At 44.4% G+C, this 27430-nt stretch overlaps 1 protein-coding gene and 1 long non-coding RNA gene across 3 annotated transcripts in view; one reads left to right on the forward strand and one right to left on the reverse strand.

Annotated features, from left to right (window-relative positions):
• LOC128340770 (uncharacterized) overlaps window positions 1-11211 on the forward strand; it is a 50742-nt gene extending 39531 nt beyond the window's left edge. Inside the window, exons 3-4 of one of the 2 annotated variants that reach the window (XR_008313942.1) lie at window positions 8285-8383; window positions 10330-11211. This is a non-coding gene — a long non-coding RNA (uncharacterized LOC128340770). The remainder of the gene's footprint in view (window positions 1-8284; window positions 8384-10329) is intronic. The other variant, XR_008313941.1, reaches the window with a different exon arrangement.
• The window catches only part of DRD4 (dopamine receptor D4), a 60688-nt gene extending 33491 nt beyond the window's left edge, over window positions 1-27197 (reverse strand). Inside the window, exon 1 of the mRNA XM_053286398.1 lies at window positions 26187-27197. Within this exon, the coding sequence (XP_053142373.1) occupies window positions 26187-26441 (255 nt within the window). The 5' untranslated portion in view covers window positions 26442-27197. The remainder of the gene's footprint in view (window positions 1-26186) is intronic.
• Between the last annotated feature and the right edge of the window lie 233 nt (window positions 27198-27430).

Raw genomic sequence — 27430 nt, forward strand, 5'->3', positions numbered from 1 at the left:
ATAAGAGAATGAATAGACTCAAAGATTAGAAATAGCAACACAGAGGAATCAGCAATTTCTGTCTCCTAAGCCATTCAATTTCTGACCCCAGGGTCACTATACTTTAGCACAAAACATGTTTTTGGAACAGAGAAATCATGAAGTTTCTGAACTGGAATTCATTAGGGGATTTGACAGCCTATCTTCAGACCGTGATCAAGGTTGAGCCAGTTGACTAACAAGTTGGTGAGGGAGAATTAATCTGCCTTCTTTCCTTTCACTGTTCCTACAACTGGACTAAATTTGGTTCAACTTGGTTAGGTGGTCCACAAGTTAGAGCTCTTGTGCCTCAAACGTCCACACGTCCACCAGCTTGAATCAGGGTGGATGAAATCATCACAGACTATGCCACTGAGGTATCCCTGTGTGCCACTCACTACAGCTGTACCTAATTTGGTTCAAATTGGTAAGGCAGTCCACATGTTAGCCCACTTGCACCTCAAATGTTCACGCGTCCACCATCTTGGATCATATCTGCTAGATGTTCTTTGTATCTGTCTTTCAGTGGTCTACTGTATTCTCCAGTATAGAATGAAGTCAGGCTCGGACTGGCCCACAAGGCAACACGGCATATTCCTGGTGCACCCCGCTGCACTTGGCAGCAGTGAATATTCCCACCCTTAATTACTCATTCTGCTCAAAACCCGGTGCCCTCCCCACATACATTCCACTGCCCTCTCAGTGCCCCTAGTCCGGCCCTGAATGAAGTGCAACCTAAACATTAAATTTTATATATTGTACTTTTCTTTCCACAATTTCCTTCCCTCTGTTCACAAATTTCCCATCTTGAACATCACATCTCCTATCACACAATCTGTAGTTAACTAGCAATTGTTTTAGTGTCATTGGTACTGTACAAACCATATTCACTTTAATTCCTTGTCTTTCCAAGATTCTCTGGGTTTGACATGTAAATCTATCTGTAATAAATAGTACTTTAAGTACAGGCAAACCCTTAATGCCACACCCCCACCCCAGTCCTGCTATGCTGCCTCATCGTGGCAAGGAGGTGCTCCTGAGAGGGATGAGTGAAGTACGCCAGGAAGTATACTCCCAGTAGGGTCACCCAAAGCGCTAAGGTCAGCCCAGCTGCCCAGCTAAAGCGAGCAGGCACCTATATTGGGCAGCAGCAATATAGGAAGGTGCTGGAGACGGACGATCACTTCAGTGACAATGACAAAGGCATCATTTCATACTGTGCAGGAGAGGGCAATGGTAAACCACTCCTGTATTTTACCAAGAAAACCACATAGATAGACAAAATAGAATGATTGTCAATGTAGTGCCGGATGATGGGCCACTCAGGTCGGATGGCACTCAACATGCTACTGAGGAAGAGCTGAAGATCTCTCAGAGTACTGATGGTGTTTATGACATGGTTAGATTAAAGTCTAGCAGCTGATATTGCCATGCAGGAAAAGAAAATCTGAAGCTGCAAAGACAGAATTACAATGGGAACGTGGAACGTAAGCAGCATGAATATGGGAAAGCTCAACACAGTGAAAGATAAAATGAATCGACTACCGATTGACATCTTGGGCATCAGTGAATTAAAATGGACTTGAATGCGACACTTTCAGACAGAAAATCATACAGTTTACTACTCAGGACACGAAAACCAAAGGAGGAAGAGTGTTGCTTTCACAGTCAGGAAGGATATGGCAATGACAGTACTTCGGTACAATGCGGTCAGTGACTGACTAATATCAATTCAATTTTGTGGACAACCCTTTAACATGACAGTTCTTCAAGTCACGCAGAAGAAGAAGAAGTTGATGAGTTTTATGCTCAAGTCCAGTCTGAAATTGACAGTCCATGCAAGCAAGATGCGAAGCTAGTGGTTGGAGACTAGAATGCCAAAGTTGGAACAGGTAAGGAGGAAAACACAATCTGCCTATATGGCCTAGAAAACAGAAACAAAGCAGGAGAACAACTTATTAGTTTCTGCCAAGTCAACGATCTCTTCATTGCTACCACATTCTTCAAACAACCAAAGCTGCGCCTATACACATGGGCAGCACCAGATGAAGCACACAGAAATCAAATTGATTACATTATTGGTGCAATGAGGTGGAAGAGCTCAGTTAACCTCCACCCAAAAGAGGTTATTGGATCCAATAGGATTTCAAGAAGCCTTGGAGGGATTTAATGTTGGCTCTGCTGGTGATCCTGTTGATGCCCGGGTGCAAAACTGGAATAACATGCTCACCAGGGCAGTAGACACGATTGCTCCTAAGTGTCCCCTCCGACCCGCTTCAAAACAGGCCACTTGGTATATGGAAGATCTACAGGGGAAGAAGCAGCAAAGTAGGCAACTGGAGTGCAAGTGGAGCGCTCCACAAGCGCAAGTACTCAAAACCGACAGATTACGACATAGAGCACATTTAAAGATCTATGCTCAGGCAATACGTGCGGCAAAGAAGCAGTTCTTTTCTGCCCATATTGCATCTGCCAGTTCACGTCCAGTGGAGTTGTTCAGGGTTTTGAGGGGGCTAGTAAGTGCCCCCCTCCCTTGAACCAGAATTTGGAGGCATCAGTTACCCACTGTGATGTGTTTAAAGAATTTTTTGCAGATAAAATCTCTCTGATTCAGGCCAACTTAGACGGAGACTCCACAATTAATTCGATGTCTGAATTGGAGGTGTCCGACAACTCCTCTTATGTGGTTCGACTGGATGGGTTTCAGTTTGTGACACCTGAGGACGTGGACAAGCTGCTCGGAGCGGTGAGGCCTACCACTTGTTATCTTGACCCTTGTCCAACATGGCTTGTTCTATCTAGCAGGGAGGCTGTTGTAGACAGCCTGGAAGAAATCATAAATGCTTCTCTGAGGGAGGGCAGGATGCCTCCTTGTCTTAAGGAGACAATTATTAGACCTCTTCTTAAGAAGCCTGCATTAGATCCCCCAGAGTTGAGCAACTATAGGCCTGTTTCCAACCTCCCATGGCTGGGCAAGGTAATTGAGAGGGTGGTGGCCTCTCAGCTCCAGGCGGTCTTGGAGGAAACTGACTATCTCTAGACCCATTTCAAACTGGTTTTCGGGTGGGCTATGGGGTGGAGACTGCCTTGGTCGGCCTGATGGATGATCTCCAATTGGGAATTGACGTAGGAAGTGTGACTCTCTTGGTCCTTTTGGATCTCTCGGCGGCTTTCGATACTATCAACCATAGTATTCTTCTGGAACGTCTGAGGGTGTTGGGGGTAGGAGGCACTGTTTTACAGTGGCTCCGCTCCTACCTCTTGGACAGATTACAGATGGTTTCGACTGGAGATTGTTGCTTTTCAAAATCTGAGCTTAAATATGGTGTCCCTCAAGGCTCCATACTTTCTCCAATGCTTTTTAACATCTACATGAAACTGCTGGGAGAGATCATCAGGGGATTTGGAGCTGGGTGTTATCAGTATGCTGATGACACCCAAATCTTCTTCTCCATGTCAACTTCTTCAGGAGATGGCATAACTTCCCTAAATGCTTGCCTAGAAGCAGTAATGGGCTGGATGAGGGAGAATAAACTGAAACTGAATCCAGGTAAGACAGAGGTACTTATTGTGCGGGGTCAGAACTCTAGAGACGATTTTTATCTGCCTGTTCTAGAAGGGGTCACACTTCCCCGAAAGGAACAGGTTCGCAGTCTGGGAGTACTTCTGGATCCACACCTCTCCCTGGTTTCTCAGGTTGAGGTGGTGGCCAGGGGTGCTTTTTATCAGCTTCGGCTGATACGCCAGCTGTGTCCATTTCTTGAGATGAATGACCTCAAAACAGTCGTACATATGTTGGTAACCTCCAGACTTGACTTCTGCAATGTGCTCTATGTGGGGCTGCCTTTGTACGTAGTCCGGAAGTTTCAGTTGGTACAGGACGCAGCAACCAGGTTGGTCTCTGGGTCATCTCGGAGAGACCACATTACTCCTTTGCTGATGGAGCTGCACTGGCTGCCAATAGCTTTCCGGGCAAAATACAAAGTGCTTGTCATAACTTATAAAGCCCTAAATGGCTTAGGCCCTGGGTATCTAAGAGAACGTCTTCTTCATTATGATCCCCACCGCCCATTGAGGTCATTCGGAGAGGTCCATCTCCAGTTGCCACCAGCTAGGCTGGTGGCCACACGGGGACAGGCTTTCTCAGTAGCTGCCCCGAGACTGTGGAATGCACTCCCTACTCAGAGAAGATCCTCCCCATCTCTGACAATTTTTAGTAAGCATTTGAAAACCCACCTCTTCACCCAGGCCTTTTCTGTTCTTTAAATTTTTAAGGTTTCAATTCATGGTTGATTTTAAATTGTTAAATTGTTAAGTTTTTGTATATATTTTAACTTGTTTTATATTATGAGATGAAATTTTGGGGTGGTGTACAAATGTAATAAATAAATAATAAATAAATAAAGACGTGGCCAGGGGCCAATTGTGGAACAGATCACAAACTGCTCATGTGCAAGTTCCAAGTCAAGCTAAAGTAGAAAAACAAAGCCATCCAGCTTCCATGATATGATCTTGAGAATGTCTCCACCATTTTCAAGGAGAACATCAGGAACTGCTTTGAAATGCTGAACCTCATTGATAGGGAACCAGAGGAACTGCGGAATGAAATCAAAGAAGTTGTTAAGGATGAATGTGAAAAAAGACTTCCAAAGACCAAGAAACAGAAGAAAGCAAAATGGATGTCAGAACAGACAGTGGAATTTGCCAAGAAGAGGAGAGAAGCCAAAATCAAGAAAGATAAAGACCCCAGGAAGGAACAATAGGGAATTTCAGAAAGCTGTTAGAAGAGACAAGGAGCAGTACTACAATGACATCTGTAAAGACCTTGAGGATGGAAATAGACACGGAAAAACAAGGCAAGTTTTCCAAAAGATCTTTGAACTCAGAAGGAGATTCCAACGTCAGATTGGTATCTTAAGGGATGCCAAAGGACAGAAAGTAACCTATTCAGAGAAGATTAAACAGACATGGAAGTTGTATACTGAAAATCTGTACAGCAGGGATGTCAACATCCAAGATATTCTAGAAGATATTCCCTACTTGCAAGAACCTCTAGTACGGGAAGATTAAGTAAGATCAGCACTCTGGTCGTTACCAAGTTGGAAGGCTACAGGAATTGATGGAAGCTACTGAAATATGGCAGGCAACCGAAGAAGAACCAGTTAAGGCTCTAAGCAGACTATGCCAACAAATTTGGAGAATGACACAGTGGCCAACAGATTCGAAGAGGTCAGTCTACATACCCATACCAAAGAAAGGAAACTGAACAGATAGTGCAAACCATTGCACAATATCCTTAATTTCACATGCTAGCAAAATAATGCTCAGGATCATCCAATGCAGATTAGAGCCCTACATGGAAAGGGAAATGCTGGATGTTCGAGCTGGTTTCAGAAAAGGCAGAAGAACAAGAGACATCATTGCTGATGCACATTGGATAATTGAGAAGGCCAAAAGAATACCAGAAGGAAGTAAATATGTGCTACAGAAAAGCCTTCAGTTGTGTCGACCATGTCAAGTTGTGGAATACTCTTAGGAAAATGGGCGTCCAAGAACATCTCATTGTTCTCATGAGAAACCTATACACAGGACAGGAAGCCACAGTCCAGACAGAACATAGTGAAACAGACTTGTTCCAGATTGACAATGGAGTAAGACAAGGCTGTATACTTTCTCCTTATTTATTCAACTTATATGCTGAACACATACTGAGAGAAGCTGGACTGGAAGAAGATGAGCGTGGTTTTAAAGTTGAAGGAAGAAACATCAATAACTTGCCCTATGCTGATGACACCACTCTAATAGCTGAGAATGTGGATGATCTGCAAGCTCTAGTATTAAAAGTCAAGGAACACAGTGAAAAGATGGGACTACGACTAAATGTAAAGAAGACTAAACTGATGACAGTGGGTACAGCAACCAGCCTCAGAACTGATAATGAAGACACTGAAGTGGTGGATAGCTTCTGCCTTTTAGGATTGACCATCAACAGTAAAGGATCCAGCAATCAAGAAATACGCCACAGACCTGCACTTTGTAGGGTTGCAATGAAGGCCTTGGAAAAGATATTTAGATGCTGTGACATGTCTACACCTACAAAGATTAGAATCGTTCGGACAATGGTTTTCCCCGTGACACTCTATGGATGCAAAAGCTGGACTTTGAATAAGCAAGTTAGAAAAAGCATTGGTGCTTTTGAACTTTAGTGCTGGAGAAGACTTTTGAGAATACCATGGACAGCCAGGAAAACAAACAAATGGATCATAGAACAAACCAAACCAGAATTTTCACTCGAGGCACAAATGACCAGGCTCAAATGATCATACTTCAGACACATTATGTGAAAACCCAGCTCCCTCGAAGCCCATAATGCTGGGAAAAGTTGAAGGAAAGAGAAGAAGAGAACAACCAGCAGCAATGTGGATGGGCTTGATTACGACAGCAATGAATGCACCACAGAGAGACCTTAAAGGCCAAGTTGAAGATAGATCATCCTGGAGAGATTCTATCTATGTGGTCACTACGAGTCAACACCGACTAGACAGCACTTAATCAATCAATCAATCAATCCCTTAATGAGTCTAGGTCTTCAACTCATTGAGACAGGCAATTCATACCCATTCTTCTATATTTTTATATAATACACACACACACACACACACACAGTGTGTCATGCCGTTGAGTCGGTGTTGACTCCAGGCAACCACAGAGCCCTTTGCCTTCTCTTTGGTAGAATACAGGAGGGGTTTACCATTGTCACCTCCTGTGCAGTATGAGATAATGCCTTTCAGCATCTTCCTAGAATGCTGCTGTCTGATATAGGTGTTTCTCATAGTCTGAGAAACACAGCAATGGGGATTTGAACCAGCAGCAAACATATACATATGTATGTATACACACACACACACACACACACACACACACACACACACACACGTATAACATATTCTGAAAGAACTGCACCAGCTGCTGATATGTTTCTGAGCGAAATACAAAGTGATGGTTATTAGGTTATTACCTAAAAAGCCCTTAACAGCTTCGGTCCAGGGTACTTAAGTGAGCGCCGCCTTTGGCATGAACCCAGCCACCCATTAAGATAGGAACATAGAAACATAGGAAGCTGCCTTATACCCAGTCAGACCATTGGTCCATCTAGCTCATAGACTGGCAACAGCTTGCCCAGGATTGCAGCCAGGCATCTCTCTCAGCCCTATCTTGGAGATGCCAAGGAGGGAAATAGCAGCCTTCTTCATGCAAGCATTCAGAGGCTCTTTCCAGAGTGGCTCCATCCCCTAAGGCAGGCATCACCAAACTGCGGCCCTCCAGATGTTGCTGAACTACAACTTCCAGCATACCCAGCCACAAAAAATTGTGTCTAGGCATGCTGGGAGTTGTAGTTCAGCAACATCTGGAGGGCCGCAGTTTGGGGATGCCTGCCCTAAGGGGAATGTCTTACAGTGCTCACATATGTCACATATTGCCATTCAAATGCAAACTTGGGTAGACCCTCCTTAGCAAAGAGGACAATTCATGTTTGCTACCACAAGGCCAGCTCTCCTCCATCTGGGGAGGTCCAGTTATGGTTGCCACCAGCTCATTTGGAGGCAACTTGGGGCTTTGGAATATGCTGCCTGATCAGATAAGAGCATCTCCCTCTCCGACTGCTTTTAGGAAGATCCTCAAGACACACCTGTTTTCTCAGGCCTTTAATGGAAATTAATTTTAAACTGTGTAATTGTTTTTATCCTATGAATTTAAAAAAATGTTATGTGAAACTGTCTTAATTGAATTTACTCTATTTTATATTTGTTTTTAAATTGTATATACTGCCTAAAGATACACATATTAGGTGATATAAAAGCATGATAAATAATTTCATTTTTTAGATTTATTGCTAAATTTGTATATCGCCTTTCACTAAAACAACCCCAAGGTGGTTTACAAAAAAATTAACACAAGACTATAAAAATTATAGTGTTAAAATATTAAGCTAAAATATAAAGACATAGATCTGACTAAAAAGATTTAAAATACAAGATAAGATAAACATACAAAATACCAAGAACTACCAGTAGAGGCAATCATATCAATAAATAAATGTGTTGAAGACTAATGACTAGCAGCCGAATCCAATACATGCTTCCCCAGAAGCAAGTCCCATTGTGGTCAATGGAGCCTTATTCCTCCATTATAGTATGTATTTGTCACTTTGTTAACTTCAGCTGATTGATTCATGTGTGTGTTTCTTTATCTTTTTTATTTCAAGTTGCGTAATAACTTCCACATCCCGCTGCCAGATCTGTGTGGGTATATAATGTCTTGAACCTAAAAAGGCTGCCCTGAACATTCCAAAATTCAGGAAAAGGTCAGCAAAGCAGATGGTGATAGGAGGCCCTGAGACATTCTCAGATTGGTAACTTGTCTTCAAATATCTGAAGGGCAGTCACATAGAAGAAGGAGGGAGCTTGTTCTCAGTTTCTCCTGAAAGTGGGACTAAAATCAGTGGGTTGGAATTAGGAGGAATTTCCCAATTGCAAGATCTGTTTGACAGTGGATCTGTTTGATCTGCCTCATGCAGTGTTGGGCTCTCCTTGGCTAGAGGTTTTCAAACAAAGTTGGATGGCCATCTGTCAAGGAAGCTGTGGCACTTTCCTGCACAAACAGGGGACTAGAGTACCTTATGAATTACAGAATGCATAAAATTTTATGATTCTATATTAGGGATGTGTGGAACGGGTTCTATTGAAACCTGGTTTGAACAGAACTGGGCTGGTTCGACTGGTTTGGACTCTAACAGGACTGGACCCCCCCCAAAAGGGGTGCAATCTGAGTTCGAGCTGAACCTGTTCTGGTTCTAATGGAACTGGTTTGGCGGTTCAAGGGGCATACTTGTAAAGGGGAATCTGGTGAGGATTTCCCTTTACAAGCAAAGGGGGGGGGTACCCTGCCTTTAAAATACTTCTAATGGAGGGTGGTGAGAGGGCACCTTGGTGGCGGTGATAGCAGCGCTCCTCCGAACTCCAGACCATGTTTGGCACTTGAACGCAGAAGTTGGAACTGCGCCACACTGGAGTACCAGATCCAGTCCAGAGTTTGGAGGAGCCATGCCGGTGGTAAGGTAACCTCTCACTGCCCCCCCCCATTAGGAGTATTTTAAAGGCAGGGTTCCTCCTTTGTTTGTAAAGGGGAATCCTTATCAGATTTCCTTTCACGAGCAGGCCCCTCAAGCTGAACCGGTTTGGCCCTCGGACCAAACTGGGGGCCGGTTTGACTCAAACCAGTTCGTGGTCTGGTTCTAATTCAGCTCAAATTCAAACCACCAGAATCGATTCTGTGCACACCCCTATTCTATGTGTCTCATACCTGCAACATGGAGAGGCAAAGTGAAGCAAGCAAAAATATTTACAAAATAGTGATGATTCCAGGGCTTTAAGGTCATTACAGAAAGTACACCAAATAGAAAGCTCTCCTCAGAATGTAATGAGGCAAAATGTTAGAAAACTATTCTCTCCCAGTTCCTTTGGGACCAACTACTAGGAAACAGAACACACTTCCCAGAATCCTAAGCACAATATACTGTACAAGCCTTTCTTTTCCCACAGAAAATTTCTACTGCAGCACCTGTATTAAGAAAATTGTGGGGGAGAAAGAAACTGCACAGTGGTGGCGGGAGGGGGGGAGGCAAAGAATCCAAGCACCTTTCTAAAGATCTCACACATTTACCCTTTTGGCCTATAATTACCTTAGTAAGTGCAGATTGCCTCTGAATAATGAATGCTCCCCGGATTAGTCATTACTTAATAAATACAACTGTTGTACACTATAAGGGCATATTCACATATTTAGAGAGAACAAGATTTGCATTCAGTCTGCAGCTGACCTCTCTGGTCCACGCTATACCATGTTCAGCTGGTGCTAGTCCCCATCCATCTATATCACAGATGGGAGCAGACATGGGGCCAGTGGGCAGACACACATTTGCACACCTAGATGAGCAATGCTGATGCAGGGCCGCTCACAGCTATCTCACTTCTGCTTTTTCATTGGAAAACTTATTGATCTCAGATGTTCAAATGGAGGAGGGGGGAAAGTAATAATTCTTTTTCAGAGAACTGATGGCTATTACCTGTTGGACAAAGAAAGGTTGTGCAAATATTAATTATATGCATGCTTTTGTTAAATTATGATAAGACTATGTAATTTTGAAGTACATGAATTATATCATTTACAACTATGAATATTCAAAATATTCATAGTTGTAATTCTATAATTTATAATTTAGCAAGTCACACAAACTATCTGCTTTTTCAGGCTTCCTCTCCAAGGTTCATATGTGGACGCTTCCTATGCAAATGCACTCGAAAAGATCTCCAGAGAGAGAGAGAGAGAGAGAGAACACACAAACAGATAAGGGATGTTTGGTTGATTTGAGAAATAAAGATGAGAATGGCAACTCAACATAAGAATCTCCAGGAAAAAATTACAACTTTTACTTCACTATGTATGTAGACAAACCCACTGACATTATTGCACTTGGTGGGAGAGTCACTAGACTTTCTAAATGAAAAGTTCCAATTCTTTATTTAGGTTTACAGGAGGGGAATCTTGTCCTACATGATGGGTGAACAATACGCACACACAAAAGATGCTCTCCTATACAAGTGAAGGGTTCTGGGAAAAACCTAAGTTAGCATAACCAGCGCCATCTTTGCTTCTGTAAAAACCTGCTTCTGTAAAACCTGCTTCTGCTAATGTTAGGAAATATAAGGTAACAGCCTACAAAAGGTCAGAGCAGGGTTCTTTCCATGCATGAAGGGGATTTTTTTGGTTTTTCTGTATATGCCAAACCACAGGCAGACAATGAGCTGCTGATAAACTGCTGGTAAATGCAAATCTAGAAACTGCAAGAGAAGGAACAAGGAAGTAGGCGAGGCCCTTACAAAAGGGACTTTCCGTCTAATGAAAGATGTAATGTATAGAAAATTAGCTAGCTTGTTTACAGTAACCAATAAAGACTGCTTTTAGGGCAGGGGTTTGGGGGATTTTCATGGAAACAGGGAAGTGGGGTGAGGTTGTTTACTTGTGACTATATAAGCTGTCTGTAAGTCTTTCTGGGGGCTGCTTCTCTTGCCTGCGAGCTTGAGAGGAGCCCGGTCTGCTTTGCTTAGCTAAATAAAGTGACTGAGAAAAGAATCTCCTTTCTGCCTCGGTCAATTTGGATTTCTACGAGATACAGAGACAGGAGCCAGCCTTACCAGAGTAGCTGGAAGGCGTGAGCCTACGCCCTGAGGGCTGACCCCAACACAAGCCACAATGGCTGATGAAAGGATGTGTGTAGAGCCTGGCTTATGTGACCAATGGCTTAGAGTGCATCGTCCCAGGTATCTGTTTGTAACAGATAAGGGCCATGACAAAGATTAAAAAATAACTTGTTTTTTCAAGGCCTATTTTCAATCATGGTGAAAGAACAGATCTGCCGGTAATATTTCATTTCCTTATTCAGCAAATACTCGCAATAAAAAGGAGAAAAGATGTCCGTGCAACAAATCTTCCTGCCAATGCAGCTAAGAGATCTTCAAAGAAGCATGGTCATTCAGACATGGAGGGACCTTCAGAATGTTACAACTTACAGCAGAAGCTCAATTCTGCTCTTGAATGGCATACCCAGCTGGTGAAGCTACCACTCCTTTAAATGAAATCAAGAGCACACCAACAGCACTCAGAGGTAAAGACAGAAACAATATATGACAATAGAGCATTCTCTGAATTCTCAAGCTGCTGTGCAAGCCTGGCTTCTTCCCAGTTTCATAAAATTAAAATGACAGGCATGCACATCAGCAAATCGAATCCTGGCTCTGCTGTCAATCTCACCCCTTCATTCATTCTTCTGATCGGTTGTCTACTTTTTAAAAAGCACCACATGAATGTTCGTAAATATCCATTCATTTTTGCCATTTTTGTTATTTAACAATTATTCATTTTTTTAAGGGCAAAATTGTTTCAGGAGGAGGGGGAAGGAAGGCTTTTGGTGAAGTCATAGGATTCAGCCTATCAGTGCTATGCAGTCAACTTCTGTTTGAAAATTGCAAAACTGTGTGTGTGTTCCCCCCCAGCCCCCTTTCAGAGCTTAAACCTGGATAAAAATAGGTATGTTTGAACTGAACACAATGAGGGTGTTTCTAGACTCAACATAAAAATATGTTGTGTCTTCACACTGTTGCTGGGACTTGTCTTTTGAAACTTTTCATGGGCGGTGCAAAGCACTACATTATGAATTTGTTATTGTGAGAATACCACTGAAACTTGGTCCCAGAGCCAAAAGGATCTGTTGTGTAGGAGGCATTCTACAGCTCTGGATATAAAGAACCCACATCCAAGAAAACTGAGAAAACCAGCATTTCTCAACCCGTATGAAAGTGTGTCTCCTTTCTAAGGGTAGGTTTGCAGCTATGGGGTTGTTGAACTCTCAGCATTGGGTAGGACTTCTGTACCTTTTATACTATGTAGGAGAGAGGAATTTTGCAGGAGAGGTTTTTCTGGTCATCAAAGTGCTATGATGAGAGAAGTTCTTCTCAAAATTATGCTTTCCATAATTGAAGCAAACAACCTCCCCAAAGGCAATGAGTAAGTAAATAAAACAGTAACAAATACATCCCTGTCCTGAATTTTATCAATACCTTATACAATGTTGTCTACATTCTATGAAGACATAGTATGTTCATATCCATAGGGAACTTTTTCAATAGAATAATACTGCACTGGAATGAATCTCTGATGTACAGACTATTCTGGCAAATATATTACATGCAGCATCAAGGCAAACAAACAAAGCCCCTAGTCATGATACTGAGAACAGGAAAGCCTTAGCTAGGTTGATCAGGCTTTCGCGGTTGAATGACAAATTGCCCTTGATCTGTTATGGAATCCATCGAATGTCCCCTTCCAGCAAGTAAAAGGCATAAAAACCATCAAGAGGAGCATTGCTAGACTCACTCTCATTTACTAATGAACTAAATTTAAAAAAACAAAAAAAGGAGCTAAGTGATTAAGCCAGGCTTGAATGAATAGGCAGCTGCAACCCAACAAAGAAAAGGATATAATATTAAATACACTGCCTGCTTGCATCACGTTTCATCCAGTAGAAATAGGATTCACACTGGAGATGACAGAAAGGGCTACCGGGAACTTATGAGAGAGAAAATGATTCCATATGGCTCTGCTTGCTCTGAATGGCTTGCAGAGTTGCAGTGGAATTTGTCTGCTCCAGGCATGAAGAAATAAAAGAGTCTATGAGGGAAACAGCAAGGATGCCGAGTGTCAACACTTTTAATCTGATTGTCACTCCAGTGAAATTTTGTAAAGGTGGTCTTTTCACTCTCATGCAAAAGAGGAAGAAAAATATATCTGAAAGGATTCAGAAACTAGGACTTGTGGCAGACTGATGCTGGCAATTTCTTAACCATGGTAACGTATTGCCATAGTTAAGGAGTGTGCGGTCACACTACTTAGCCTTCCTCTGCCCTGCACAAGAGAGAACCTGAGTGTTAACTATGATTAAAATTGATGCCAAAGAAACACTTATTGGTCCTCAAGGAGAGAGGGGCAAGGGGGAGGGAATGCATGGCAGGGGAGGGGAAGGGACGGAGCATGCAGTCCTCTCCCATTTTTAACCATGGTTAAGAGACTGTGCAGTTTACATTTGCATGGCTTTAGAAGACATATAGCAGGAATTTGACATTTTTACATCATCTGGAAATGTTGAAACTGATCTCATGATTTATGATTTCCTTACAGTTGCAGTGCTCCTCTATATTAGGCCCTTGAATCAATGACAAGCCTACAGTAGAATATTATGAAAATGCTCAAATAGGTGGTTTTTTTTTTACACTACAGCTTCCAAATGTTTAAATTTTAATGTTCCCATTTCTAAATAATCAATCTGCTGGGTTATATCATAGTATGAGATGCTGCCATCAGGCCAAGATAATCCAATTGCTATATGAGATGGGATTACTCTAGATTTACTGCAATCCAAACAGCAGAATATGATCCACTTTGAGGGCAGCTGGAAAAGGGAGTTGTTGTTTTTGGCTAATATCTCCCTGTGGTGGTCAAAACAAACTGTCATATCTAAATATTAAAGTTCAAATATTTTGCATGTGAGGAAAATGCTCAATAAATCCATTTATATAAGAGGGATAAAAGGCCACTAGCCTAGATGTTGAGAAATGAATTTGAGTTCAGAAAGCTTTGTTAAGGGAGCTCAGATAAACAAACTTTTAAAACCCAATTAAACACTTGCTGCAACACATAAAGGCTATTCACACAAGCAGCCTAACCCAGCCTAGTAGAGCCCAGCCTGGGTTAGGCTGCTTGTGTGCTGTGCAGCGCCAGGATCACTCCGATCCCGATGCTGCCATGCTGCCTAACCCTACTTTTCATCCTGGCATCTAGCCAGGTTTAAGGGCACGAGTGCGCCCTTAGCCCTGGCGCCGGAGTTGTGTGTATACGACTCTGTGCCCAATTCCTGGGGGATTCCCCCAATGCACTGCACTCATCATGCAGAGATCTACACTGCTCCAAGCCCGGCCTGGGTTAATCTGCTCGTGTGCAGCGCTGGGATTGCTCTCGATCCTGTCACTGATGCGCCACCTAACCCTACTTTTCATCCTGCCTTTAGCCAGGGTTAAGGGTGTGAGTGCACCCTTAACCCTGGCACCATGTATACGCTCAGGCTGCACGCCTAGAGCGCCCGACTCCTGGGGATTCCCCTACTGCTCCACGCCTGAGGCAAGGTGCCAAATGCTGCTTTGCCCCATGACTTGGTGGGGGCCAGCTGCCTTTCAAGGCCGACCCTTGCAAGCTTTCAAAGTGGTGCAGGGGAAGGAAGGTTATCAGCAACCTCCTCTTCTCTCCTCATGTTTCTTGCAAGCTTTGCAAGCAGTTTAAGGAGAGGCACTCCTTCCATAGCTTACAAGGGTCAGATAAGTCTGAAGAGCTGCTCCAGGGGCAACAGTGAGGAGCATCTTGTCATCCTGCTGGAATCACAATAATCTGCTGCCTGATGTGACCACATCACCTTGTTGTATGAAAGGGTAACCCCTGGTGCAGAAAGGTGGTGAGGAACTGTGCCATTGTTGCAGGGCCAAATTCCTCATTATGTCAAAATGTGTCATTGGCCCTGGTGTGGTTATCTTTTGTTTACTAAATGGCAGCTGCCAAGGGGGCAGTCTAGTTTGGGACCATGGCATGGGGAGAGGGGGCTTTAAAATATGAGAAGTGGGAGAACCATGTGTTCTGTCCTGAGCTCTGTGGAAGAATGGCTGAATAATAATAAAAATAAATAATAATAATAATAAGATGAAGAATTTATATACCGCTCTTCAACCCAAGTTCTGAAAGCAGTTTACATAGAAACATAAATATTACATAAATAAGATGCTTGCCTGTCCCCAAAGGGCTCACAATCAAAACGAAACATGGCAGATACCAGCAACAGCCACTGGAGGGATGCTGTGCTGGGGTTGGATAGGGCCAGTTGCTCTCCCCCTGCTAAATATAAGAGAAACCTTTAAAAGGTGCCTCTTTGCTCAGTTAGCAGGGACTAACTGAGTCCCTTTATGTTTAAAATAATAAACATAATTTTATTGGCCAGGGTAGAGCAAAAACAATGCTCTATCCCTGCCATGGTCCCATTCTGGGTTGTGCCTCCAGATGTTATTTAGTAAAGAAAAGTTAAGCATGTCAAGGCCAATGATGCCCTTAATGTAGCATGCAGTTTACCCTACACACCTAGATGGCACACCTTCACATTTCCAATGCACACTCTAGCTGTGGGGGCTTGCGGGGGGATCAAATTCTCTTGATGACAGACTACAGCAGTTTAAATGTGGAGAAAATGTACTATCTTTGCCACAGAAAAACAACCTCATGGAAGAACACTGGGATTCCACACAACATATCTAGCTGTGCAGTCACTGTGCTGGAAGTGTTAGATGTTCTGCTCTAACATGCTCAAGGAAGACCCTCAGATGCCAAATCTACAGAACATTGCAACAAAGCAAACATTGGGCGGTTATAGAATTTTGAAAAACCATCTTTTTTGGGGGGGTGGGGGTGGTTGTTTTTTAGTTTGTGAACTACCCGGGACTTTTTTGTATGGGGCGGTATAGAAAACAAACAAACAAACAAACAAAAACAGGCAGCAAATGTTGATAGAACTCAAGAGTCATTGGTGGGGGGCAGGCAACCTGACGCTTCCAATTGTTGTTGGACTACAACTTCCATAATCCCTAGCCACAATGTATTGTGGCTGGGGATGATAGAAGCTGTAGTGCAAAGCTGGAGAGTCTCAAGTTGGTCACTATGCCTTATATGGGAATGTATTTGATTTATTGATTTATTTAACCAATAGGGTCTCATTTGTAGTTTTCACCTGAGGCACCAGATGTCTTGACACCAGGGGGTGACTGACATAATCCTAATAAGCCAATTAGGCTTCTGTTTAAGAAAGGGTAGGAACAGAATCCTGTCACCAAACTTCCTTGGACTTTCAATTGGCTAAATTGAAACACACTTCAAAACAACCATTCATGGCTATGGTTTTACTCCAGGAAATGTTGAAAATATTACTGTTGAAAATGTTATTATTAAGTGTTGTAAATATTGCAAGACAAAAAAACTGCTTGCAAATACCACTTAACAGAAGATATCATGTGTGTCTGGAAGAAGAAGTGGAGACAATGCAGATTTCATTGTCTCCTAAAATGGAGACCTTCAGTGCAACCACTTCTTCTATATGAACAAATAAAGAAAGGCACACCGTTTCCCTGGAAACAATGAAGCTAAAGCTGTCAGATAAGGCAGCAAAGTGAGAGGATACTGTGTAAGATGGGCTTGAAGCATTTCGTTGAACTCAAGTGCACCCCATAATTATATCCCTGTATCCAAATGGGCTTCCACTAGCCTGCTTTTGAGAAGGATGTAGGGAAACTTTGCATAAAGCTCCAAAAAGAATACTTATCAAGCTATTTCCTTTTGGACACATGTCCAGTAGGGGTAGGTAAGAGGAAGTGTGAACCTAATTTTCAAGCATATACAATTTATAGTAAAAAAATAAATAAAGGTAAAATCAGTTGCTGGCCAATTAAAGATGTTTAGATAGGTTGAAAAATAAATAGTTTATATTCTCTCTACCTCAGTATTCTGCTGTTGTATATCTAAGTTTCATTTGCAGCACACACAGCTTTCACATTGGATGCTTTGCCTTCTCTTTCAACAAGTATGGAGGAGTCTACTTACGCACAGGGAAGGACATTTTTGTTTCTTTGGGCTACACACGGAAAACTCTCAATGTGCACATGTTTACTCATATCAGTCATGTCTATGACAGGTCTCTTGAAGGATGCCATGGGTCACTGCATTAATACTGGATTGCCTGAATGCTCCTATAAGGGAGGTGTATATGCTTAACTGTTCATCCAGCTCCTTATCACAAAGAAAATTTAGGAATGTGCATACTCCACTCTATCACTTGTGTCTTATGGAAGTCACTGAAAGCCCACAGAAGTACAGAAAATGGACCAGAAAAGTAGCAACTACTGTGTCCTCCTCCAGGTATCAAACTCTTACAAGAGTTGTCTCTATTGCTTAGCAGCCTCATTAGATTCAAATCTAGTATGGACTTCATATACACAGAACTTTTTTTTTTTTAAACAGATTAACCCCACAAGTGCATTAGCTCCTGCCAAAAAGGATTGCTAACTGGCTGAAAGACAGGAAACAGAGGGTAGGTATAAATGGAAAGTTTTCACAATGGAGGGAAGCAAGAAGTGGGGTCCCCCAGGGATCTGTACTGGGACCGGTGCTTTTTAATTTATTCATAAATGATCTAGAAGCAAGGGTAAGTAGCGAGATGGCCAAATTTGCAGATGATACCAAACTCTTCCGGGTAGTGAAATCCAAAATGGATTGTGAGCAGCTCCAAAGGATCTCTCCAAACTGGGGGAGTGGGCGACAAAATGGCAAATGCGGTTCAATGTTAGTAAGTGTAAAGTGATGAACATTGGGACGAAGAACCCCAACTTCAAGTATATGCTGATGGGATCCGAACTGTCAGTGACTGACCAGGAGAGGGATCTTGGGGTCGTGGTGGACAGCTCATTGAAAGTGTCGACTCAATGTGTGGCAGCTGTGAAAAAGGCAAATTCAATGCTAGGGATCATTAGAAAGGGGATTGAAAATAAAACAGCTAATATTATAATGCCCTTATAAAAACCTATGGTGTGACCACACTTGGAGTACTGCGTACAGTTCTGGTCACCACATCTTAAAAAGGACATTGTTGAATTGGAAAAGGTGCAGAAGAGGGCAATCAAGATGATCAGGGGCCTAGAGCACCTTTCTTATGAGGCAAGGCTACAACACCTGGGGCTTTTTAGTTTAGGAAAAAGACGATTGTGGGGAGACTATAAAATCATGCATGGTTTGGATAAATTGGAGAGAGAGAAATTCTTTTCCCTCTCACACAACACTAGAACCAGGGGTCACTCCATGAAATTGATTGCCAGGAGGTCTAGGACCAACTAACGGAAGTACTTTTTCACACAATGCGCGATCCACTTGTGGAACTCTCTGCCACAGGACGTGGTGACAGCCAACAACCTGGATGGCTTTAAGAGGGGTCTGGATAACTTCATGGAGGAGAGGTCCATCAATGGCTACTAGTCGGAGGGCTGTGGGCCACCTCCAGTCTCAAAGGTAGGATGGCTCTGAGAACCAGTTGCAGGGGAGTAATGGCAGGAGAGAGGGCACGCCCTCAACTCCTGCCTGTGGCTTCCAGCAGCATCTAGTGGGCCACTGTGAGAAACAGGATGCTGGACTAGATGGGCCTTGGGCCTGATCCAGCAGGGCTGTTCTTATGCCATTTTGCTCCTTCTCGCCAATCATTGCAGGAAGGCTGCTTTACCCATACCCTTTTAGAATGGAACACTAGGCAGCCAAGTAGGGCCAGCTGCACTGTTTCTTCCAAGACGTGCGCATATGTGTGTGCTCACACATTTTCTGATGCCTGCTCAGTTAATTTTAGATCCCGCTCAAGTTGAATCAGGAAGGCCCCAATGTGAATGCAGGTGTGCACACACTGCGTGATACTGCCGCCCAGAACAAAACTCATTCCACACACAGATGGAAAAAAAGCTAGAGAGAACACTTGCCAGCTGTGCTTTACACAGCTTTTGAACCACCAAACTGAATGCAGCCATCCTGCTTCGGCTGCCTGTCCAGGACTGCAAAAATAGGACCATCAAAACACTTGCAGGCCACAATGCATGGCTGGCAGGCTGCATCCTACGTGGTGAGTCACAAATTGTGCAGGCCTTCTCTACCACATGCTGCAGTTCTTCTACTCCACAATCATCAAACCATCCCCAACCGCTCCCATCTTTTTCAGAGGCTGTTCTACTGCTGATTCTCCACTTCCAAGCCACACTAATCTGATAAACCTCTAGAAAATCCTGTCTGTCTCCTGTTCTGGCTTTCAAATGTGCTACATACACATGTGAGTGTCCTTACTCTGCGTGCTGCCTGTTTTCTGGGATTTCTGCCAAAATTGGCTGATACTTAACAATTTATCTAAGGACATTTGGGAAATTCCATCTGTCACCTCTACAAACCATCTCCTCTTGGAGTCTTCAGAATATCAAGGGTTCAGATTCTGGACCCAAGCCAATATTAGTCTTCAGACACTTGCACAGCTCTTATTTAAGCTCTATAATGGTCCTTTGAGGGACTAGCTGCAGCTTCACAGGTTTTAGACCTTGTGTTCTGGGCATCTGATGGATCAGTCAAAATGGGACTCATACTTCTTTGCCCATCACAGGTTTCACAGATGTTTACTCTACAAGCCCTGGCTGAAAAAGTACTAAGGGTCATTTGAAATATGAGTTTTGTTCTGGTATGTCAATTGCAACTTTCACCATCTGGTTATCATCATTTTACAAATAAAAAACCCAAAAGGACAGAATGGCAGACTGTCCAAACGGCCAGAGGAACAATAGAATCTAGGACTCAGTTATGTTATGTGTGTTCCATTGCAAATAAAATCCCCTGGCTCAACCCGTTTAGCATTTGAAACTGAACAATGCTGAACATTTCCCAGAGAAAGCCAGTATACCCTTCAGATTTGAGTGTACACTGGAGGGCTAGATACAGAACAGTACACTTTGAAATGCATATATATGACCGCTTGTTGAAGATCAAAAAGGACAGTAGTGTCTTTGTTTACTTCAATGAACTTTAGAATCAGGCCCTAAGCAAATGTTATGGGATAGCTGTATCCACCTGTACATTCACGGCAAGAATGTTTTAGCTCAACAGGCTTCTTTTCTTCTTTAAATGAGAGGTACCCTTGGAAACATAAGTGCTTTTTTCATCTAATAACAGCCTGCTCAGATAATGGATAATAATAGGGTGCTGTATGTGTCGCATCACTGTTTCTAATTCATATTCTAATACATATTCCTGACATTCAATCTACCACATTTAGCTCCCCTCACACCTCTGCCGCACAAGACTTCCATTAACTTCAAGTGACTTTGAATCAGATCTAAGGGGGACTGGTTCACCTATTTTGAACATTATTTTCTGACTGAGCTGAGAAACACAGTTCTTTGACATGCACACTCACATACATTTAGATGTCCAACAACCATGATTCTCTCCACAAGAGTGACAGAAAAAAAGAAAGGATCCACCCTTGCAAGTGGTCCTGGTTCTAGCTACCCATGGGTTTTAGCCTCTTGCTTGCCATATATGCCTACACATTTCCCGTGATGGAATGAACAAAATGATGCAAACAAACATTTAGCTCTAGAACAGAGTGTTTTCCAAGTAACATTTGAATCTTCATCTAATCTTCAAACATAGAAGAGCCCTCTATTGTTTTGGTTGGTTTAAGAATTCCTGTTCCCCTGGACACAATATGCCTCCCTTTTACCAGCTAATGTACCTAGCATTAGTTAATAGCGCTCCTATGTATCTGCAATTCCAAATATCCAATCATTTTGCATGTGATCCACCCACCCCTTCCAAGCTACCGGATTTTAGGCAGCATTCCTTAGCATACGTGCTACAAATTTACTGCCGAGTAAACATCTTCAGGTTCAAGCCATTTCTCTATTGAACGGTGTTTATACTGTGCAAATTCATACAATTCCATGATGCGGAAGGTGTGAAAACATATTATTTTGATTTCTAATCTATTCACAGTTCAGTTCCTCAGAATACACAGAAGCTTGCAACTTTTGCATCAGACTCTGTGGTAGAACAGTTCTAGATTAAACATTTATGATTAGCCAGCATAGCCCAGCATTTGGCATCTTGGGGCTGAACCAAAGAGATCTAGATTCAAATCTCTCTTCTGCAACAGGTTCACAGAATTTGTCTCTGGGCAAACTTTCTGTCTCTAAACCTTCTCTCTAAAAAGAACACATAAAGGTGTCAGCTAACAATGATACTGTAAAGACAAGAAAAAGGAATGTATGCTTAGAAAGAAGCGCTATACAAAACAAGCCCCCCCAACTCGGCTACCATCAGGTTAATGCTTGTACGTGTGTGTACAAGCCCACAGCCCAACAGGCAGCCAGGCTTGAATTAGTTTATCGAATTGAATTAGTTTATTACTGTATGATCATAGATCAAATACACACTAGCACAGTGATAAGTGGGCTTGGCTACTCGGCTTTTTGTAGGCATTTTAGCAACACTGTTCTGAGGTACAGGGGTGGATCCAGCAGGGGTGCCAGGATGTGAGAGCAACCCCTGTGGAAAATCTTGCTCAGCTGGAGTGACTTCGAGTCCAGATTGGGGCCGGGGGCGGGGAGAGCGCTTGGTGCCCCAGTCTCTGAGGACTGCCGCAGTCACTGGAGGCTGGAGTGGACTCCGAGGGACAGGTCAGCTCTCCCTCCCTCCCTCCCGGCTGAGCCTGATCCTAGTGCCAAGGAGGGCACACACCCGCAACTCACCTTGGCACAGATGTACATTGGCTGGAGGCAGAGGTGCTCTTACCCCTAGACCTCTGGGCTGAAGCCCAGGGCCTCCACACCGCCTGGGGCCCCTCAAATCCTCTTTAGTCTGTCTCGGCTTGTGTTGTGCCTGTACTGCCGGCCCGTGCTGTGCTGGGCGGTGAGCGTGACCTTTGATTTAGAGACAGAGGCAGGAGTGGGGAAAGAAATGTGGGATGGGACGATGTTGTTTACTGAAATGTTTCTGCGGATGCATATTTGCATAAAGATAACCTGTTTTATAGCCTTATATTCTTGTAAGTTCAGTTGCTGTTTGTGCCCGCAAGAATCCATGTGTTAAAAATACAGCATGTGTCACGGTGTGTGTGTGTAGGGGGATGATGTTTAACTTGCAGTGGGGGAGCAGGGCTCCAAAGGCCTTTAGGTCCAGGCTCCAAAATTACCTAGGTGCACTTCAGGCTGGAGGGGAAGAGATTCTTACTCTTCCTCCCAATCCCTATGCATGCTTAGGTAGGATGCAGCAAGTACGGCTTGCAAGCACAAAGCGCTTCCCTGGCAGCAAGGAAAGACACACGCACAACAGTAGCTGCTGGAGGGAGAAGCTCTTCACTCAGGGATCTTTGTGCAAGTTGCCCTTCAGGCTATATTGAGATGATCCATTACCATTCCTTTCTTCCCCTTCCCAAATCTGTGACTTTCTATAAATCTTTCAAAGGCTTCATGGGTACTAGAAAATCTCTAGCAATATTCCCCCACAAACCACCCTCCCCATCCTTTTCACTCACTGAGCTGCCCCCTTGTTTTCCATTTCAGTGGGCAGCAAGGTGGAAGGAAGATAGAAAGTGGGGAAGCACAAGGGAAAAGGAAAGAGGACAGAAAAAAGAGGAAGCAAGAAAACACAAGTTAAGAGAGGAAAGGAAGAGGCAAAGAACAAGGAATAGTAGGAGGAGAGAGAAATAAAAAAGAGAAAGCCAATGGAAAGAAGAAAGAATGTGAGTAAACCAGGAAAGAGAGAGAAGGGTTGGGGGGAGGGGCAAAAGAAAAGGGACGAGGGAAAAAGAAGCGAGGGAGGGGAGAAGGGGAAGAGAGAACTAGGAATGGGCAAATGGGGAGGGGAGGCCAACCAGGAGAGTCTTTAGGGAGCACAAAAGTGGGTGGGTGAGCACATTGGCATTGAGGGGTGGGGGAGAGATCCTCCCTTTTATCACTATGTGCAAGGTCCTTGATTGCAGCATGGCCAGTTGATTGATCCCATCTGCATTCATGTTCTTGTTATTTATGGTCAATAATGCTGGTGTCCCTTGGCCAGCACTTCTCCCATCTCCACCCCTCATTCTATTCATGGTCTCTCCTTCTCACCCAGTGCTGAATCAGCATTTGCTCCCTTACAGGGACACACCCTTCCTCTTTTTTCATCTCTTCCTGCTCATTCCTTTTATTTTTTCATCCTCCTCTGCAAGCATTCAGACCATCTCTGCTTGCACACTCTGGAGATCCCGCCATTTCATCACAAAATTGTGTCTCCATTTCCTTGCCAGCAGCGTCTATACTCCTGCTGGTCTCTTCCTCAAATGTATCAAACCCTTCTGTCCCCTTCTCCAACACACATACTTAGAAGTGTGCAGCTTTGGCACATAGCCTGTCTGTGAGTGGCAAAACCCCATCTCCAGCTAGGATAAAACAAACAAAAAAGACTTGCCCTAACATGAAAGAACTGAGAGTCATGCATCAAAAGTGTTAAGCAGCAAATTCTAAAGAAACCAAAAAGAGATGGTACTCTATAATGCTATCGGGCAGCAGCGTTATAGGAAGATGCTGAAAGGCATCGTCTCATACTGCGTGGGAGGAGGCAATGGTAAACCCCTCCTGTATTCTACCAAGGACAACCACAGGGCTCTGTGGGTGCCAGGAGTTGAAATCGACTTGACGGCACACTTTACCTTACTGTATAATGCATGAGTTGCCTCTGGAACTCTGCCTCAGTATATTGTGATAGCCACAACATTCAAGCTATGATACACTTACCTGGGAGGAAGTTCTGCTAACAGAGTGGGACTTACTCCTGAGTAAACATTCCTCGGCGTCATTGTACTGTAAGCAAGACTGCTTAGCTTCCAACTGAAGTCAGTGGAAATTAATCATCCAAACTCTGTGCAATTCTATGTGCACATAAAAGTGAGTTTCATGTGATTGAAGGGGCAATTATTTCTGAGTAAACATGTATACAAATGAATTGTGACTGTTAGGGATGTGGGTGGGTGTATTCTTACACACTCACTCACACACTATACACACACACACAAAATTAATTGGGGGGGGCACCGTAGTCATATTTCACCTAGGGCACCAAAAACCCTAGGGTTTTTGCTCTGCTCTGTGGGTGTGGCACAAGCAGTAGCACCCAGGGACTGGCCCTAGGCTACAGACTGCTCTCTTGGAAACATGGGAGCAGCATTGCAAGTGTTTGCTGCTGCTGCTGGTGGTGGCGGTAAACAATGAATTTTCCTATATAAACTGCTCTGAGAACTTTGGCTGAAGAGTGGTATATAAATATTCGTAATAGTAGTAGCAGTAAACAGTGGGGGTGGAGGGAGGCAAAAGGAAAAACAAAACAAAATCTACAACAGGCCACACACACACACATTATTCCCCACCAAAGGCTTTTTAGGGAGCAAAAAGTCAACAATAGTAATCCAGTGCCTCAAAAAACAGATTTAATGTTCCATTAAACACATAATATTCCATTTAATGTGTTCCATTACTCATCATGGCTAATAGCCACTGACCTACACTCTGTGAATTTGTTTTATCCCCAGGTAACGTGTTGTGAATGTATGTCTTGTGAATGTATGTCTTTTAATTTTATCTTTTATATGAACAATTATATCTTTGTTATGAAAAGCCCCCCCCCATGGCACCCCCTGTAATTTCCTACTAGATCAGCCCCGCTGATGTGCATACACAATGTGATTAATATTCACATTATATGAGAGTGTATGTATGCTGCAGTGACAACAAGCGCATTGTTAGCAGGAAAACTTCAAAAAACAGGGACACCACAGAACTTGCAATGTCTGTTCTGTAGAGTTGTGCATTGGTCTGAAAAAGAAATAAAGAGAAGCAAAATAAATGGCCACAACAAAGCATGTGTTTGCAACAGGCCCTTCTCAGATGGTAGTACATCCAATGTGTATCCAATAGACACTGTTTGCAAAGCACAGCCCACCCAGCTTGCTGGTACCCTGCCTGCCCACTCAATCAAGTATTACAAGTCTGTATGGGGAGCTGGAGAGATTCTGGTGCTCATCTTCTTTCCTGCTCCCACACTAGTGTTACAGGCTCATCTAGGCCACTACTTTCCATAATACCTTTTTCACACCAACACACAAACACAAAGCTGCCAGGAAATCAGAAGTGGCAGCAATGGTCTTCGAATATCCCTCTCAACCATGTGGACCAACAAGGACCTGTGCAGGCCCAAAGCACTTGCAGCAACATCCCACAAGTTCAAAGCTGCAAACATTCAGAAATCCCCACAAGGTTGTAGGCAGAGGTGCACCTAGGAAATTTGGGAGCCTGGACCTAAAGGCCTTTGGAGGGCCCCCCTTCCCAGCAAATTAATCATCATCATGCTCCACCAGGTGACCACACCACCCGGGACAGACTAAAGAGGATTTGGGGGGCCCCAGGGGCTGTGGAGGCCCTGGACTTGGGCCCCGAAGTCCAGGGATAAGAGCGCCTCTGGTTGCAGGGGAGGAGGATGGCAAACTTTGGTGCATATATAACCCTATGGTGATAATGTTCTGGTAAAGTGACTGGCCGCAATAAAGAGCAGGGCTTTTGCACCTTTAAATTTTAAGACAGTGGTGCAGAAGAGGAAATGTTGGCAGCTTAGCCTTTCTTCCCCTGCAGCTCTGCGATATGCCAAGCTGCACCTGACTAACTCTCCTAAGGGTACAAAAGCCCTGCCCCACTCCCCTCTACTGCATGATCTGAACACCCTACTGAGAAAGGGAGAAATCCTTTAAAGTCATGGATGCTCCTTGATATCTATGGTGTCTTTTCATCACATAACAACGCACGGCGATCTAAAAGCGAACCAAGGAAAACGTCAGCGGGACAGGAGGAAGCGGGGCTGGACTTTACCTCGGAATAGACATAGAGAGGTAACACCAGGATGGCCAAGAGCAGGTCGGCCACGGCTAAGCTGACGATGAAGTAGTTGGTGGTGGTCTTCAGAGCTTTCTCGGTGCAGACGCTGAGGCAGACCAGCAAATTCCCGCTGATGATGAAGAGGATGAGGAAGATCCCGAAGACCAAGGCGGCGAAGTTGTAGTCCCGGTCCCCTTCCGGAGTGTGGAAGGTGTCATTGGCCAAGTCCTCGGTGCCGTTGACCCCCATGGTCCCCGGCGTTTATCCAGCCCTTGAAGGGCCAGAGTCCCGCGAGGAGTCACAGTTCCTTGGAGTTGGCTCGACTGCAGTCAACACCGAGGCTACCCCACTCCATGCTCCAGGCCGGGCAGCGAAAGCAGCACGGAAAGGATGCGGAGAACGGCGTGGCAAGCTGCGGGGCAACTCGTCGTCCGGACTTTGCAGCCCAGCCCCTCGTCGGCCAGCGCCGCGGGACTTCCCTCAGACAATTCAGCCCCCCCGCCCCCCGTTGCGCAAAGTTTTCTTTCTTGACCGCGAAGGCAGTCCTCGCCCCCGTCACAGGAGGAAGGAGCCTGCCGCGGCGGCGTCTTCCTCCTCCTTCGTGCAGGGAGCTTCTCTGCTCCTTAATTCTGGCTCCCTTTCTGCACCACCACCATCAACTCCTCCTCCTTAAGAGAAGGTCTGCTCTGCTGCTCCGGAGCGAGCTACAAGTGGGTCACCTCAGGCGAGGAAAGCAAGCTGATTAGGAGAGAGCGAGCGCGCTGGTGATGGGGAGGCCTGGCCTCTCAGCGGGTGGGGACCCGACCTCCAATCAGCAAGGGTCTGAGCTGCGCCCCGCAGGCAGGTCTGGGGTCATCCGAAGAAGACCTCGCCGCCGCACACAGCCACAGCGCCCGGCGGCGGCAACACGCGTGCCAGACGAGGCAGCTCCACAAACGCACAGCGGCTGGGAGATTCCCGAGCACAGGGGCAGGAGGCTGCGGCCGGAGAGCGCGGGTTCGCACTAGCACGTGGCGCCCGGAGCGGCGCAGTCCCACGCAGGATTACTCGGAAGGAAGGCAGCCTCGCTGTGCCCACTAGTGGGACATCCTGCACGGTTCTGCCTCTGCCGCGCGCGCACCCACACACACTTAGGAACAGAGCCGACTCCTCCGTTGACTCCGCTCATCCTCCTGGCAAGGCACATGCTCGAGTCGAGATCCCTTCAGATTGATTCGGGTGGCCCCGACCCCCCCTAA

Source organism: Hemicordylus capensis, chromosome 1 (genome assembly GCF_027244095.1).
Source record: "Hemicordylus capensis ecotype Gifberg chromosome 1, rHemCap1.1.pri, whole genome shotgun sequence".
NCBI classification, from domain to species: Eukaryota; Metazoa; Chordata; class Lepidosauria; order Squamata; family Cordylidae; genus Hemicordylus; species Hemicordylus capensis.